The 18,680-nt window shown below is 40.7% G+C and overlaps 2 protein-coding genes across 2 annotated transcripts; both read left to right on the top strand.

The window, feature by feature from the left end:
- Window positions 1-663: 663 nt before the first annotated feature.
- On the top strand, window positions 664-5,072 carry fance (FA complementation group E; the record flags this gene model as incomplete). Its single annotated transcript, XM_083769712.1, has 10 exons — window positions 664-907; window positions 2,535-3,144; window positions 3,303-3,347; window positions 3,422-3,478; window positions 3,687-3,827; window positions 3,911-4,034; window positions 4,245-4,320; window positions 4,463-4,529; window positions 4,631-4,756; window positions 4,953-5,072. The coding sequence occupies exons 1-10, from the start codon at window positions 711-713 to the stop codon at window positions 5,070-5,072; spliced, it is 1,563 nt and encodes a 520-aa protein (XP_083625838.1). The 5' UTR covers window positions 664-710.
- Window positions 5,073-8,922: 3,850 nt separating this feature from the next.
- On the top strand, window positions 8,923-11,425 carry rpl10a (ribosomal protein L10a). The gene is made up of 6 exons (XM_083769127.1): window positions 8,923-8,972; window positions 9,474-9,545; window positions 9,647-9,727; window positions 10,119-10,267; window positions 10,765-10,937; window positions 11,215-11,425. The coding sequence occupies exons 1-6, from the start codon at window positions 8,968-8,970 to the stop codon at window positions 11,383-11,385; spliced, it is 651 nt and encodes a 216-aa protein (XP_083625253.1). The 5' UTR covers window positions 8,923-8,967; the 3' UTR covers window positions 11,386-11,425.
- The last annotated feature ends 7,255 nt before the right edge of the window (window positions 11,426-18,680 follow it).

Below are 18,680 nucleotides of genomic sequence, written 5' to 3'. Positions count from 1 at the left end.
CCTATTGAATCCTGCCTTGTAACAAGCTGATTGCCATTGGCTTGATAACTAGGATAGTATTCTTGTTTAATATTTATTCGGCTGATTAAAGTTCTCTGGTTTGGCAGCCAGATTTTCTTTTTGCAATTGTTGAAGATGGTTCGTGTTTGGGCCCAATATCTCTGCCTACTGTTTTTTCAGTCTACCTCTCAGATCTATGCAAAATTTGCAGCATTTCTTTTAAAAGTGTACTGTGTATGAAAAATGTTAATTTTAAATAATGGTAACGCTGTTCTGTCACTAATGTTTGTTTCATAGCATGCTCTCCTAACTAATGATGCACCTTTCCCTGTGTGGGCATGTCAGATTTGTTTTAAAAACTTTTAATGTATGCATACTCGAAAGTAAATAAACGTTTCACATTTTTGCTTTACTCATGTGTTGTCCTGATTACTCTTATCACCACCAGTCACACCCTCTTGGCAAAAAATCATTTTGTGGCGTGCATCTGCATACCACCAGATGGCGTTATGGGCAGGAAATGTGTAGGTGGAAAGTTCCATATTCTATAGTAGGTGGCGGTAATGCACCACTTGCCAACCGCCATAAAAGCCGAAAGAAGAATTCACGAAGAAGAATAATGTAAACAGACGGCGGTTGATTGCTTTCCTGTACAGCACTCACAGAAGCTGCTGCTGTTATTTAAATTTGTTACATTATTTTCCTAGACAATGGACAAACATATAGATCTGAGCCCATTTGACGGACAAACAAAGTTACTGCTAAAGTCTGTTATGTCCGGAGTTCGCAACGCCCTGTGTGTCTTCCATAGGTTGCAACGTTCTAACCCAGTGTCTGTACACAAGTTTCTCGAAGCTCTTTGCCGAGAAGAGATTTATGCAGAGGATGTTGCCCAGCCACTCGTAGCGTGAGTAGAGACGAATCGGACGATGCAAATCGAATATTATGCACAGTAACCACATTAGACTTATTCCTTTACAGATGTTACCAAAGGTACAGAGTGGAAGGCTCTGTTAGTCTGTTCCACTTCCATTCAGTCATAGGCCTACTGTGCCTGTCGGGGTGCTGATATTGTGCACTTTTTCTCACTGGAAACGCTCTGCTACACCAGTGTGTCCCAACGTGGGATCCATGTACCCTATGGGGTTCCCTGAGGGGCATCAAAAAGCACAGGTCCATAAAGTGTACAAATGGACCCATTTGGCTCCATTTGTACACTGAGTTCAATTGAAAAGTTTGAGAACCAATTGGGCAGAATTTTCTACAGTCTATGGGCTACACTAAATGGAACAGAGCCTTCATTAGTATAATTGGTAATACCTGTAAAGTAAGGAAGAGGTCCAATGTCTTTATGCTGCTGTGCATGAAGCCTATTGAGTTACTAATAACCAGCTGAGCCGAGTACTAAAGATATTTTGTTTTGAAGGATATCATGAATTTACATCTAATTTAACCTATGATATAGCACTTAACTTAAGCAGTAATAAGAAATAGTTTAATTTCACAGAGTAGAATTGTAAATTGTAGCCCAATTCAAATAATGTGATGTATAAACATGAATATTCAGATCATAGGTTTCACTCTCCACTAATACTTCCCAGTTATACAGTATACAGTAATTGGATTCCAACATTCAAAATTCTGTTATGGGGGTCCCTGGCAGAATATTGTCCCTGGTATAATATTGTGAAATGGTGGTCCACCTCAATCAGGAGGGCCCTTAGCCCCTTTCGGGACCCTACGTAAAACTTTTTTGATATTTTGTTGAGTTTTACGTTGGGTCCCTGCTCGCTACTGTACTTTCGTATGGAAATTCCTATATGCGGATATGGAGATTCTCTCTAAAATAGGACCCGCGGCATGTGACGCCATTATTTTCCTTGAGTTATTCTGAATTCGGTAACTTTAAGTAGCTATACATCCCGGTGCGAATATCTCCTGTGGCGCGGAAGCCGTTAAGTATTTTTAATCTTTGTTTGACCGATTTGGTCGCTTTATTTCTTCTTGTTTGTTTACCGTTTATTGTACCGCCTCCCGGTGTGCGGTTGGCTTGTGAGGCTACGTCCCTGCCTCTGATCTGCTGTGTCATAGCTATAGCGCCACTAGCTAGCCAGATAGGCGGTACAATGAGGTGTCAATAAACAAGAAGAATCCAAGCTTCCAAATCGGGCAAACATATATTAAAAATACTTAACGGCTTCCGCGCCACAGGAGATATTCGCAAAGGTATGTATGTGTACTTATACTTTACATATTCAGAAAGCCTCATACTGAAGAATATCGTCAAAGAGCACGGGGAGGCGTTTTAACATGTAAACATGAGCCAGTAAATGTTTTAATCAGGTGGCATGGACGACGCGGAACAGGACCCAATGCACTGGGTCGAACAAATGTCAGAAACTTCAGTAGCATTTGGGTTCTGCTTGGAGGGCTAGAGGGCCCTTGACATTAAAATGTTTGAGAACTGATGATCTACACTGGCATACAGTAACATAACATACAATTGAATTTAAACCCCTTTCTCTTCTCTCCAGTAGGCCACTGGTATGCCTGTTGCCACGAGCATTCCAACAGAACCTTTTATCTTTCATCCATTTGGTCCATCCAGCACTTCCACAGACCAGTGTGATTCACCTGCTTGACTGCCTCAGCCAGGAGCCTGGTCCAAGCCCCTGGATCAATGCCCTGGTTAGACAGCTACAAAGAGACCTAGGGGATACTAGGGGTGAGCCCCTGCACACTCCGCTGTGCAGCCAGAGGCTGAAAGTGTTGTTTGCACATTTAGTTGGTCCTGGACAGGTGGGAGGATGGATTACATGCTTTAGTGGTGAAAAAGTAGAACTTTCATCTCAGAGTGGACCAGAAATCCCAGGTGAGGGAACTCAACAGAGGAAAAGGAAGAGCAGCTGTGTGACTCTTGACTCAGATCCCGAAGAAATTGGACAGCAGACTAAACGAATAAAGATGGACCAAGGTCCTGCAGAGGATGTCTATAGAGGTGATGGGTTCACTGGAGTTAATCTTCCTAGAGAGGACACATTGGTAAACATAGCTGATGTGTCCTCAATACCCTCTGCTGAACCAGAGCTGCCAGCTGGAGCTGCAGCTGACAGTGTTTGTGATTCCCTGCCTGAACATATAAAGGTAAAACACACACACACACACACACACACACACACACACACACACACACACACACACACACACACACACACAGTTCTTTATTATGTTTACATCCACATGAGTAACATATGCCACTACATCAACATCAAACAAACTGCTGTGTTATTTTCTTGTTTCAGGCTTGTATCCCTCAAATCAAAGAATTATTGGAATGCCAAGAAGAGGTAAGAAGACTTATTTAATAACAAATTGACCATTATATTTAATTGTGATTTACTCCATTGTGCTCCATTTTCAGTGGGACCAGAGCTCCACAGACACCTTCAGGGTGCTGAATGAGTGTGACCCCACCCAAGTACGTAATTCAATTACGTATTTATTATCGTAGCCACCAATTTAAAAAAATATTAAATATCAGGTAACTCCTACTGGAGTACCTATTTGATCAATCTTTTATACTGTAGTTTGGAATCTTTGGATATTGTAAAAATACAATTATTGACTTTTTTTTTTACTACTTAAGATTGTTTTAACTGATGCCTCACCTTTTCTCTCCTTGGCAGGTGGAGGTGTTATGCAGCATGCTTCATTTGTCAGACACACCAGAACAGAACTTACCTCAGCTATGCAGCTCTATTTTGGCCTGCTCTGACCTGAGCCACAGCACGGCTGTCACACTCATCAAGAAGCTCCTATTGGGAAAGGTACTTCTCAGGATACCTAGAGAGAATGCAATGTTCATCAGTGTGTTTGATACTAACAAGACACACTGTTTGTGTATCTGCAGGTCCTTTCCCTCTCAGAGCCAGCCTCCAGATGTCTTGTCACTGCGGTCACATCACTTTGTAGTCGCTATCCCAGACCAACCATCCATGCCCTAATTGGACCTGTTCTAGAACAGTCAAACATAGGTGCGGGTAGTTATAGTTGTATGCCCTCATTCATAAACTTGGCTTTAGTTTGTTGGCTTTTATTTTAATTTAAAAAATAGCCCAAAGCAAGGAGATTGCTTATTTTACACATGAAAAAATGGTGGCAACCAGTGTTCCCCTGACTCTGTTGATATGACAACCACTATCTAATGTTATATTTTAAACTGATTTTTCTTCTCCCTCATTCAGGGAATTCACAAGCTGAATTGCTGATCAGACTGATAGAGACCTGCCTTGAACCCCAGTTCAGACTACTTGTGCTTCCGTAAGAATGCCTATTATGTCTAGAACAGACATGAAATGACTTCCATTATAAAGGCCTGAAGGGAAAAATGGAACACATTGTGGAAGTAGTATTTAATTAAAAAAATGTTTATATGTTTATTTGTCCCCCACCAACCACCTAGAATGATATGTACCGGAGTATGGAATGAGGCAGGAATCTCTGTCATCCACTGTTTACTAGACTCCAAGGTGAGTAACACTTTGTGCTGTAAATGTTAGGTTAATAGGAAGAAATTCCCCTTTAATCACAAGGATAATACACATGACTTATTTTATAATTTTTTCCCCAGCTTGAGTTGAATGAAGAGCAATTCACAGATTTCATTGATCAGCTAGTCAGCCAGGCTCCTCAATTCACAAAATCTATGAAGTATTCCAAAATGATGCTCACTGTCCTGACCAAGTATTGCAGCCATGTAAGTTTGTTGTTGTTGTTGTTAATGTCAAGAGTAAAGGTCCCTGCACACTGTTGCGTTTTTCAGATTTTTAGCAGCGTTTTTCCGCCGGTTTTCCGAAAAACGCGTCCAGTCTGCAAGGACCTTAAGAGCAGAGAAATGTTGTTAGTTAAATTATGCGAATGCTTTATTGTGTTTTAATCATATTTTTGTTCAGGTGACTGGTGCACACAAGCACTCCCTGCAATGCTGTTTGATGTCAAATGAGACCTTCCTGAAAAAGGCCCTTCAAGCTGCTTTGAAGAAAATTGTTTCAACATTTCAGCATGATCAATGATAAACAGTAAAGCATTAAATTGTGGCGGTCGCTTATTGTCGTACCATTTAACGTACGAGGAAAGTGTTTCTCCTTACAGCTGCACGGCTGATGAACTCGTTGGCTATAACATCCATGTCCAATGCCATCACCATATCGCTGTGACAGTTTATCAGAACAAGGTGATTGAGTCTTGCTTGTCCCATTGTGGCTCGCAAATATGTCTTTAGTCTCTTTAGCCCAGATGGGTTGATATTTTCGGGCATATTTGCGCCGCGGCTTGCGCCCCCGGGCTGCTGGCTGCTATTAGCTCTTAAAAGAGCTGTTGCGTTGGTGCTGATAGTGCTGTCAGCCTCGGCAGCTACGTGCAGAGTCGGTGTGGCGGCAGCGGGCACTGTACTATATGCAACATTTATACTCTCTACCTGGCAGCAGAACAAAAGCCACCTTATTAGCATTTGAATGCTAATAAGGGCGGCCCAACACCTATCTTGGCCCAAGCGCCCCCCCACCCCCCGTAAAGGTATGTGACTACGTGCATGACAACATGACCAGGGGGAAGGGAAATTCAGTCTTAATTTCAGTGGGTGCATATACTGCATATTGATATTGGCTTATTATTTTGCCAGCGGGTGCTTCGGCTCCTGCGCACCCGCGGAGTTGACGCCGTTGTATGTACCGTCCCAGCAAATTGTGCCTGATACGGCAGTGGTGCCAGATTACATACATGTATACACAGGAGCATTACCTCTAATCCTCCCAACACTAAAACATATCGTCATTACGTCACCATCGAAAACCAATTACACTGGCATTGGGTCCTTTAATCCACATATTTCTTACGTCATCATTGAGAGCTAGTTATACATATACTATATATATGCTGGGACCAGATTACATACATGACCATATTTCTTACGTCATCATTGAGAGCTAGTCATACATATACTATATATATGTAATTTGTAAGTTGATTAGCGGTATACTGTGGTTACTTTGCGCCAAAAACCGTCCCAGCCAACCCGCCACTTTTGATGCTTATGCAAATAAAACAGCAAATTGTGCCTGATTTGCTGGGACCAGATCATGACCATATTTCTTACGTCATCATTGAGAGCTAGTCATATACTATATATATGTAATTTGTAAGTTGATTAGCGGTATACTGTGGTTACTTTGCGCCAAAAACCGTCCCAGCCAACCCGCCATTTTTGATGCGTATGCAAATAAAACAGCAAATTGTGCCTGATTTGCTGGGACCAGATTACATACATGACCATATTTCTTACGTCATCATTGAGAGCTAGTCATACATATACTATATATATGTAATTTGTAAGTTGATTAGCGGTATACTTTGCGCCAAAAACCGTCCCAGCCAACCCGCCACTTTTGATGCGTATGAAAATAAAACAGCAAATTGTGCCTGATTTGCTGGGACCAGGTTACATACATGTATACACAGGAACATTACCTTTAATCCTCCCAACACTAAAACATATCGTCATTACGTCACAATTGAAGACCAATTACACTCTGGCATTGGGTCCTTTAATCCACATATTTCTTACGTCATCATTGAGAGCTAGTTATACATATACACACCATGTACTCTGGTCCCAGCAAATCAGGCACAATTTGCTATTTTATTTGACAAATTACATATATATAGTATATGTATGACTAGCTCTCAATGATGACGTAAGAAATATGGTCATGTATGTAATCTGGTCCCAGCAAATCAGGCACAATTTGCTGTTTTATTTGCATACGCATCAAAAGTGGCGGGTTGGCTGGGACGGTGCATACGGACCGGGCGAAACTATTACTTGCACGCTCTGCTTGCACAAGTAATAAAGAACGGGCCCCCATGAGGATTATGAAAACTATTCGTCCCTCGTGTCCAATGCATTCCCTAAACTTCTGGTTGTCCCTTTTCAATAGAAGTATGTGTAGAAGAGACTGGCCCCATGAAGTGAACGGAGTTGTAACACTGTCTAAAGCGGTATTCATAGTCTGATTTATCGGTGGTGAGGTGACCACCGCAACTACAACATGATGTCACGGAGCCGCGGTGAAGAGCAAACCACCGCTCTCCCCAGCCCTTCTCTCTGTTTTTACTCATCACCGCTCAACGTTAAGCTCCGGTGGTCACCTCACCACTGGAGCGGTGGTCACCTCACCACAGAAAATCCAGACTATGAATAGGCCTTTACTCTATGGCTCTGCTATGCAACAACCTTTATTTAATACATATGTACTATACGTATGTATATGGAGTTCTAGCCCCTCTCGGAACCCCCTGGGTCAGCCCAATCCGAACCGAACCGGGCTGACCCGTAGGGTCCCTGTGCGGTGATGTGTTTTCGTATGGAAATTCCAGTACACGGATGTAGAAATTCTCTCTAAAATAGGATCTGCGCCAAGTGACGGCATTATTTTCCTTGAGTTATTCTGAATTCGGTAACTTTAAGTAGCTATACATCCCGCTGCGAATATCTCCTGTGGCGCGGAAGCCGTTAAGTATTTTTAATCTTTGTTTGACCGATTTGGTCGCTTTATTTCTTCTTGTTTGTTTACCGTTTATTGTACCGCCTCCCGGTGTGCGGTTGGCTTGTGCCGGCTACGTCCCTGCCTCTGATCTGCTGTGTCATAGCTATAGCGCCACTAGCTAGATAGGCGGTACAATGAGGTGTCAATAAACAAGGAAGGAAGAGAAGAATCCAAGCTTCCAAATCGGGCAAACATATATTAAAAATACTTAACGGCTTCCGCGCCACAGGAGATATTCGCAGCGGCATGTATGGGTACTTATACTTTACATATTCAGAAAGCCTCACACTGAAAAATATCGTCAAAGAGCGCGGAGAGCCGTTAAACATGTTGTTTATGTTTTAAAATGGGTGCGTCCCAGGTGGCATGGTAGTAGTGCTACAGGACCCAATGCACTGGGTCGAACAAATGTCAGAAACTTCAGTAGCATTTGGGTTCTGCTTGGAGGGCTAATGGAGTTCTATAGTTGTTGTTTTTCCTTTTTTTTAACACAAACAACAAAGTTATTAATACAACATCAGAGCCAGGGGGGATTACTAATAGAAAACATTAAAGAGCGAACACAAAGCAACAGTTATTGCAGCATTTTTAAATAGTTAAAAATTGTTTTAATGTACTGCTTGGTCTCAATCAAATACAATGAATGAAGGTATGGAATGACTAAATTTCAATTTATGTATATGAAATTTAGCTAGAATAATGATCAAATTAATTATGTATACTTTTTCTTATTACTATTATTACCTAAGTCAGAGTCAATATTATCAACAATATACCCAGATACATCCAAAACTTGTTAATGTGGGTGTTGTCCATGGTGTTGTCACGGAAACGGTCGACAACCTGACGTCAGGTCATGACGTCACCTTACCCTATTAAAGTATGGCACTGGGTCAGTAAGTCAGAAGAAGCCGAAGAAGATCAATAACATAACATACTACAAGTAAATATATTATACAGTAAGTATCCTATATAGAGAGTAGCCTAAGTATAATAAAAAGGAGGTACCCTAACATTGTATAGAGTAGACTGTGTCCTATGTGTTTTAGCTACAGTGACGTCATGTTACGCAGGGAATCGACGTGGTCAATTACCCGGATGTGTGTCTCAAAAAATACAAATATAGATTTGTGTGTGCATAATATGAACATATATTTATTTAATTAAGTTGTAACATATTTTCTATTATACTAAAAAATAAATTTCGCTTCATAATACCCATACCGCATGAGGAAATATAAATGTCCTTACCAATATGGCTGACTTTTAGAGACGCCAGTCAGCAATTTGCAGCCTTTATTTTTGCGCAATTTCCTGTTGTACTTCCTTTTCAGCGTGGAGACGGAAGGAGCGTCCAGCCAAAATGAGGTTAGATGGAATTTGGTTGATTAATGTATTTTAATGTAGAAATGTGCGCTTAACGCTATGCACATATCTATTACTATATTCGTTAAAGTCTCTGGTTCCGTTTTCCTTTTGTAATTTCACTGTACGGTGTTAATTCTTCGACTTGAACGTATAAATGCAACCGACTCGACGCCGGTGGGAGCAGCGCAACCATTGGCATATTGGAAATGCTATCCGTTGTCATCCACACTATAAAAATACATTTTAAGACTGTATTCGGACATTAAAGTAATACATATCCAATAACCTTATCCTTAAGTTGATTATTGGTACATTTTGTTGACATCAGTCACTCCGATGCCCCGTCTTAGAACGGCGTGCACGTAGAGGCACTAGCCCTGATACATGACTGGTTCACATGACGCTCGTGATGGACGCAGGGCGTCGCAGGCAAAATTAATATGAAATGTTTTTATATTATATGCCCCGCTAACTTTTGTTTGTTTTGGGTACCCCTTTCAGTAAGGTCTCAAGAGACACGTTGTACGAATGTGTGAGGGAGGTCCAGCAGGGAGCAAGGACAAAGCATAGGAAGTAAGTTGTATGTTTTATGACACGTGTCAAATGTTAATGAGGGGGGGGGGGTGTAATTATGTTGTGGTGGTTCTCCTAATTCTGGGTATTTTTTCTTTTAGGTTTGTGGAGACTGTGGAGCTGCAGATCAGCTTGAAGAACTATGATCCACAGAAGGACAAGCGTTTCTCTGGCACCGTCAGGTTTGGACCTTTACTGTTTAACCCAACCTTCTCCCTGTGTGTTTCCAGCCCTGTCTAATACTACAATATATCATGGGTAATTGATTAAAATGTAGGACTAAAACCTACCCTAGACAGGCCAGGAACATGCATTGAGAAGTTCTCTGGGTAGTCTGACTGAGCCTTTGGGAAGGCAAAGCAGACGGACCCCTACCCTGGGTCTTAAAACATGAGGGGAGGCTAAGGGCGACTGGGCTGTCAAGTTCATGTCGTCCAAGCCGACCATTTGTCAATAAGTTACCGCTGAGGCCATCTGGAACAGCATCCATAAGTGGGTAAGGCTTTTATATTTTAAAAGCTATACCTGATGATGTATGCAGAGCCTGTTGGTAATAATTTGTTTTCTCTGCAGGCTGAAGTCCCTCCCCAGGCCCAAGTTCTCTGTGTGCGTCCTGGGAGACCAGCAGCACTGTGACGAGGCCAAAGTTGCTGAACTGCCCCACATGGACATTGAGGCCCTCAAGAAGCTCAACAAGAACAAGAAGATGGTCAAGAAGCTCGGTATGTTCTTAACTTTGAGTTTTTACCTACAAGAAATGGAATTTCAGTTATCGCATGCTTATTAGCCTGGGCACCATTTCATTTCGGTATATGATCCTGTCGGGAGCAGATGATATTGTTACGTCATGTTGTAGTATTGTTTTGTAGTCGACTGGCAGGAACAACAGGCGGCAACTTCCTTTCCCCTCAAACCGATTTTTCTCAAAAGCTCTTTGTAATTATTTGTTTGGTCCAAAATATTGTGTTTGTTATGATTTGTCACAACAAGAGTTGGCTTTACGCTTAAGGTCTTAAAATAAATAAGTTTTGAAACGTCGGGGGGGAAAATGCATTGGGAAATATTTCCTGGGTCAAGTAGCTAGAATTGATATGGGCCACAGCAATTATTTAAAATTCAAGAAATTGAGGCATGTAGTGCAACATGCCTCAGACTTTGACTTTGCCAACAGACTTAAATGAAAATAAAGTGAATCTTTTATTTGATTTGTGTCTTCTAGCCAAGAAGTATGACGCCTTCCTTGCTTCGGAGTCTCTGATCAAGCAGATCCCTCGTATCTTGGGTCCTGGTCTGAACAAGGCTGGCAAGTTCCCCTCCCTGCTCACCCACAACGAGAACCTAAACACCAAGGTGGATGAGGTCAAGTCCACCATCAAATTCCAGATGAAGAAGGTAGGTTTATCAATGGAGGTCAAAAAGATTTTGATTTCTTAATCTAGTACATAATATGCCTTTTGTAATGAACCCATTTAGACCAGGCAGGGACCCCTATACGCAACTATACCTTTCAATCTGGGAACCCCTTTTGTGGTGGTTGTTTGTATATTAACAGTTTTTTTAAATAAATATTTGTTATAAGTTTTTCAGGAAACTAGGTCATAATTTAGAAGGTGCATTTTGGTGCAGTTTGTCTGAGCGATGACGCTAACCATTGCTTGCTGTGTTGCAGGTGCTTTGTCTGGCTGTTGCTGTGGGCCATGTGAAGATGGCAGAGGATGAGTTGGTCTACAACGTTCACCTGGCTGTCAACTTCCTGGTGTCTCTGTTGAAGAAGAACTGGCAGAACGTGCGTGCCCTGTACATCAAGAGCACCATGGGCAAACCCCAGCGCCTCTACTAGATGGTCAAATTCTTTTCTATAAATAAAAATGTGGAGACCCTCCAGTATTCTTGTTTGTACTTTTTTTCCTTTCCTACTTAACGGTGTACAACTTTGTTTCAAATGATTGTGCTGCAGTTGATTTTGTTCAAGGTATAAGGTATAATATTGCAATCATTGAATATTGACAGAAAATAATTTAGCTGTCACTGATTTGATCTAAACAGGAGTACCCATTGTATCACTTGCAATTGTTTAGTGTTTGAATATGTGGTTGAATTTCTTTGGTCAATTTCGCTTGTTTATCCTGTGCAAGTTCTGATGTAATTGGTAGAGCGTTGCTGTCCTGCCCCCGTTCATGACAAAGAGGACAGGCCCAGGAAATTATTCCCCATTCATTTTCCTCAGACTTTTCAAAAAGTATTAAAAGTGCTGTGGACAAAGCCAACTCGGATTGTGACAAATCATGACAAAATATTTTGGGCTGCAATAATTACGAAGAAGAAAAGGTGTTGTGTGTTATTTTATTCTTTCTAGTTTGTTTGGCCTAAAAAATATATGATTTATCACGATCTGAGTTGGCCTTGTTCAAGGCTTGCATATCTTAAAATACATAGTTTTTGAAATGCTTATTGGGGGATGCAGAATTTTTCATTTACAGGGATCACTTGAAAGACCTGGCCAAAAAAGCAAATGTAACCTTTTCTATTGAATCAGCTGTACTCTAAACAGAGAAGCGTATGAACAATTTCAAACATTGGAGAAAAGTAGACAACCCTATTTGAGTGTGACTACAGTCTTTGAATTTGGCTCCCATTCCTTTAAGGACTGCTGTAACTGAGCTACTGATCTCCTAATAGGATTATCCTTTTCAGTAATCTACTGAAAACGGGTAAAGCAAGAACAAACTCCATTACATTGAACAGATAGTTCTTGATCCTACCATCTACACTACAGTATCTGCGTCTTATTTGTATAGTAGATTCAGGAAAGCCTTACATTTCTGTCCCTTCACTTTATTGTCAAGTCATTTGGATTATCTGGAGTGCTACAAGCTTGTGCAATGAGCGCTGAGGTGAGTCCACTTGTCTTGATCATGACCACTATTAAACACAACTTAGATTTTGCGACAGTATCAATTCCTGAGGAAAGTCATGTTTTCACTATTCCATAAGGTTTCTGAAGAGGCCCATTACACTGACAATCAGTTCATAATGCAATGCAGCGAGGACAGTGAAGAAGGTACAGCTATTTATCTGCTTGATGTATCTGAAAAACTGGAGGAAAAAGTACTCAAATGTTTTACTTAAGTAAAAGTATCAATTCTGCAATGTAGAAATACTCTGTTAACAAGGAATTCAAAATGTACAAAGGTATCAAATATCAAAGGTATCAAAATGTACTTAAAGTACCAAAAATAGAAAGTACTCATTATGCAGAATGTCCTATTTCAAGTTTGATTTGTGTACATTCATCTTTTGAAAATAGCAGATCTACAAGCTTGCAATGCATCGCGACGCATTGTGAGCTTGCACATCGGCTATTTTCAAATGGACTAAAATGTATATAGGGCTGAAGTGATGTATGTTTTCATTGTTTTGTAATAATAATCAAAATGTAGTAACTCAAGTTTTCAAATGTAGTAGAGTAAAATAATATTTGCCTGTAGAAGTAAAAGTATTGGGAATTGGAAATAACTCGATTAAGAACAAATATGTACAGTAGCCTACTTATGTAAATGTACTTAGTTCATTTCCACCACTGCTGAAAAAGTATTTAGAGATAAAAAACAAGTAGACTGTCAAGTTAAACTGATCTCGTTCGCAGAAATCAGTCAGGAGGAGCAACCAGTGACACCCTGGTGTGAACTTTCCATTGTAGAGCGTGTAGGCCTTGACAGGTGATGGAATGCAATGTTTCACTGCATTTGGATTATTGTTATTTTTTTAATTAAATGTGGTCTTACTAGATTTGTCTTTTTTGTCTGTTTGACAGTGTAGAGATGTCAGAGAAAGAGGTAGAGGTAAGGCAATTTATATTGTATTAATGGTAACATACATTATAATATATTCTATCTACTACAGTATGTGTCTGTGTAACCTTGCTTGCTGTTTGTTAATTGATGTCCACTCAGGCCGCCGTCTCTCAGATTGGCCTGGCCTTCTGTTGTGACCAATACACCCTAAAGCAAAGGCTACAGGCAGAGGAACATGCCCGCAACCTGGCTGAAGAGAACATCCAGCTGGAGTTGATCAGAGGCAAGGAGAGCTTAGAGGTAGGCAAGGATAAGTGCATGTATATGGTATTTGATGCACCGGATAGATCATATCCAGTATCCAGTATGTGTAAATATGTAGATAATTTGTTTTTTATTCATCTCTCTATATCCCTTGCACCCCCTGCCCCCTTCCTTGTGGAAATAAGGAATAATAAGGATGGAGCATGCACAAATACTATCGCCCGCTGTGACGTGGCAATAAAGTTATATTGCCACGATAGCACAGATCACAACTCCCTACCCTTTACTCTACTCTCTGTCAGATTCTGCACTTTACATTGTCAATTTCAAGCATTTGATTAAGCAACCATTATTTTGAGTTTGTATTGTTTTCCTATGGCACACAGTAGCTTTAATAGACTAATGACAGTGAAATCACGGGCACAGGACTTGAGAATTGATGTTGTTCCATTGCACATAGTAAATGTGATCTTTGTGTTTATGTGTGGTCTTCAGGCATTGAAGGCCTTGTGTCTGGACAGTAAGCGCAGTAGGATCATCCAGAAGCTGGAGTTATGTCTGGATATCCTTGGTGGGACTGTGGAACGAATTTTCAACACGTCTGAGGTGCTGGGGGCTGTCCACCAGGTATAAGTACGCTCACTTGTCCATTACGCTTTCATCTCTGAATGGATGTTCTGTAATCGTCATCTATGTGTTTTAGGAAGCACGTGTGAGCCGAGCAGTGGAATTGATGGTGGCTCACATGGAGACTCTGAAAAGACGACATGGCCGAGACGTAGCTGAGTTGAAGGAAGCCAGGCGGCTGATCCATAAGAACGTCCGCAGGAAACCTTCAGACAGAAGTTCAGAGTACAAAGAACTGCCAGGTTTTTACATTTCCATTGAGCCCCTGTTGCAGTAAATGTCAGCGTTCAAGGTTGTTCTTTATCGTTACATCTTGTGCACAGGTACGTACATAAGAGTAAAACTTATTTTTGCTTGGCTTCTTTCAGACAATGTAACAGGTTCAGGTTCAGGTTCAGGTTTATTTGTCATGTGTATAGATACAGAGTATACATACAATGAAAATTATTTTGCTCAGAGCACTCTCAGTCTTACATACACAGGACATAAACAAACATCTATAGTGCAAGAAAAAGACAAATAACAGGAAAAGAAAAGTGCAAGTGAAGTGAAGTGCAATACAGTTCAAGGTCAGCTGTTCAGCAGCCTGACTGCCTGGGGGTAAAAACTGTTACTGAGACGGGTGGTACGAGATTTGATGCTCTGGTAGTGTTTTTTGGAAGGGAGTAGTTTGAACAGGGTATTTGCGGGGTGTCTGGTGTCTTCCATGATGTTATGGGCTTTTTTCATACAGCGAGTGGTGTAGATGTTATGGAGACTGGGTAATTCTGTAGTGCCGATGATTTTAGCTGCTGTTTTAATGGTCATCTGCAACCTATTGCAATCCTGAGCGGTCGTGTTACCGTACCACTTAACAGCATAGGTAATAATAGTAATTAGTGCCACGATAGTAATATAAAAGACTAAAGTCAGTAATAGTAGGCTAGAGTCAGTAGTTAGTAGGATAATACTAATAGGATAATACAAATTACAAATTGTTCAGCGTATGTACAATGTGTGTGTAATATATTATACACCAGAATTTATCAGTAGCTGCTACAGTACTTGATATACAGTACAACACAACAGTACCGGTCAAACGTTTTTAAGATGCAAAAATATGCTTTTTTTAATAATGTACACTTATTTTGTGAGCATAAAGTGCAGACTGGTGTAACATAAGTGACATCATGTCTTCAACTGCCTGTGCATAACATGGTGCTTTAGGTCACCAATACAAATTAGTTAGAGTACTTTATAATTCATTAAGTAATCACCCATTCAAATGAATGGGTGATTTGGTTTCTGATAAGGTGTAAGATTTCTTTATGACATTTATTTGATTCTGCTGTGAGCCATCCCATTGATACAGATATCTTGTTGTAGATACAGATGGACTCAAAGACAAAAATGAGAAGAAAACCTCTCAGCAGGTATTGAGATATTTGGCTTGTGGTACCACCTAACCTTTGAGCTGCTTTCTCATTTCTTCCCACAATTAATCTTCTTTGTGTTTTTCTCTCCCTTCTCTTTTAGCCAAATGGCCGCCGTAGGGTCAGCATGGCAATCATCACTAAACAGGTAGGTACTACTGTAGTTCATTTTGTCTTCCTCAATTGTTCAAATATCCCAAATGTTATTATTTTTTCTCTCCAGGAGAGGAGAAAACGAGACTTAAAAAATCAGGCAGCATGTCCTGATAAGAAAGCCATTGCCACAACCCTGAGTGCAGAATCCAGTGCCTCCATGATGACAAAGGATGCTGTTTGCTCGATGGACGACAGGTAACGCCTGCCTTTCTGTCTTTATATGCACATATGATAATAATAATTGACTTGATATACGGTACACACTGGAAATGTGTGTTTGTTTTGTGTTTGTTCTTTCTCAGTGTAAATATCTGAGAATCTCTTGATAGCCAATAGAATTATTTCTAGTCTATTGCTGGAAACATGCATTCATAGTAGTGTGTCTTCAGTTTCGTATTTCATTTGCATCAACATAAAAAGGGAAAACAAAATCGTATTCACCCACTATAATGACACCTTTCCTTTTAGTTGTAATATGCACGAGGCTTGACTCATATTCAAGTATCTGCACATAATCTCATAACTAGACTAGACCGATCCAAGTATTCAGACAGGATTTCACTATGCTAGATAATTGTGTTTTATATTTCTTTCTATTCATATCCCATCTTGCTGACTTCTGTATCAGTTATGACATACACAATTACACATACTCTGTAACATGTAACAGAGTATGTGTTAACAGAGTAACAGAGTACCGGTATGTGTAATACATACACACATACAGAGTATGTGTAATACACAATTACACATACTCTGTAACATGCTTGTACAAAGGGTTATATTCTCTGTGTATGTTTAACACAAGTAACGCAAGTACATGCAAGTATACATTATGATATCCTCTTTTTCTGTGGTTCTGCCAAGATCTGTTCCAGCTGATACTCCGTCAGAGCCTTCAGCTGTTCCACTGGAACCATGTCCTGTCCCTGCACAAGAGAGTCACTCTCCTCCTCCAGCCAATAGGTGCTTCACCTCACCTCACCACTGACACAACCTGATAGGTCATGACTTCGAGTCTGAACCCTGATATTGTGAGTTAATGTATTGGATTTTGTGTGTATTCTTTGCAGGTCCTCCCTGGATGCCCTGAGACAGAGACACAAGGGCAAAGTGGGACTGTCAAAGAAAAAGATGGACAGGAGTAGGAGGAGCGTGCATGTTTACCAGTCTATAGGCTTGTAAGTTAATTAACAACATTTTATTTTTATTTTAGCTGCAGATAAAGTAAAAAAAAATGTCCTTAGTTTCAATCAATCAATCAATCAATCAATCAATCAATCAATCAATCACTCTATCTGTCTGTAGATAGGTTAGAGTGGGTGACAAATATTATCACACGAAAAGATGAAATTACTTACCTAGATTCCATCCTGGAGGCAAATCTTTCCGGTAATAAAATGGCCACAACGTAATCAAAAACGTCAACCAAAGAACAAGATTCCTACACAGGATCTCCTCACTGGTCAACAAAAATACCTTGAAAACAGGAGCCCTCGTTCAAGGTTTCTTCGACTATGCATGCACCTCTTGGTACCACAGCACCTCTAGGCCTTTCGATACACCACCAAGATATCCATGTATCTGTCTAAATACTTCCTTAATGTCAACAAAGTCCACACCCACAACCATGTGTAAGCCAGATTCGGCACAAACAAGGGACTAAATTAATTTTGCTCCTATGCCACCAAAATGTGGAACGCCCTACCAACAGTCATTAAGACATGTGAATCCCATGACTCCTTCAAAACCGCTCTCAAAGGGCACCTACGGATGGCAGTTTTTTTCTCTCTTTTTACCTCCTCTATGATGATTTCATGTTTTTTACTATATAGAAGTCTATATTTAGGCCTAGGCCGTGGCTCAGCGGTCCAGGCACCTTGGCCAGCAGCCCGAGCCTGGCAGTGTGCCGCGGGTTCGACTCCCGCGGGTTCGACTCCTGCATGTCACTCCCCCATCTCTCCCCCATTTCCTGTCAGCCTACTGTCTATAGTGTATATTTGTACGTCTCTAAATGTTATGATGAATTGATGGTGGATCCACCCTATTGTAAACAAGTGGACAGGAGTAGTAGGAGCGTGCATGTTTACCAGTCTATAGGCTTGTAAGTTAATTAACAACAATTGTAATTTATTTTAGCTGCAGATAAAGTCTGTCTGTCTGTCTGTCTGTCTGTCTGTCTGTCTGTCTGTCTGTCTGTCTGTCTGTCTGTCAGTCAGTCAGTCCTACCAACCAACCCACCCACCTTCCTTCCTTCCCTCCTTCCTTCCTCAGAGACAAACTGGTAGTGTCTGTCTTATCCATTGTTTGTGAGTACATTCAGGTGTATAGTAGTCATTCAATGTTTAAAAGTGGAACCTATGGGTATATAGCAGCTTTGGGATGAACACTGATGAGCATTACATTTATTCCCTCCTCAGGTGGTGTATGTGGAGGCGTTGCTCTGTGTATCACTGGCTGCATCGCTGTCACTGGGCTCTCACCATCACCATGCCCCTCCTGGTACTCCTCTGTGTCATAACACTAGTTCTCTTTTTATTCTAAGCTTCACAGTAATGTACTTTGGTGGTAAACTTTCTGTCATTGTTGGGGTGGGAAGGAACAGACAAAACAAGATAAGGCAAATGATTACAATTTTGTTATGTTTATTTATGTCATACTTTCTGTGTTTGTCAAACACGGGTCATTCATTTGGAGCAGGAGTTTTCAATCGGTGGTCCTTTATATGTGGTCCCTCGCTCGCTGACCATGTAGTATTGTAGGAAAGTGACAATATTTTTTTCTTTCTATTTTATTTTGGGGTAACTTTCATGATATGAGTTTAGTGGCATTAAATACATTATCATTATGGCACTATAGATCATTTCAGGAGGCTGGTGCTT

This window comes from Protomyctophum parallelum (genome assembly GCF_964188405.1).
Source record: "Protomyctophum parallelum genome assembly, chromosome: 7".
NCBI lineage: Eukaryota > Metazoa > Chordata > Actinopteri > Myctophiformes > Myctophidae > Protomyctophum > Protomyctophum parallelum.
Note: the sequence above shows the minus strand (reverse complement) of the source record. Positions and strands in the feature narration are given on the sequence as shown.

Coding starts and splice junctions, on each gene's coding strand:
- rpl10a (XM_083769127.1), top strand. Junction 9,546..9,646: donor GCAAGGACAAAGCATAGGAA/GTAAGTTGTATG, acceptor TTTTTCTTTTAG/GTTTGTGGAGACTGTGGAGC. Junction 10,268..10,764: donor GAAGATGGTCAAGAAGCTCG/GTATGTTCTTAA, acceptor TGTGTCTTCTAG/CCAAGAAGTATGACGCCTTC.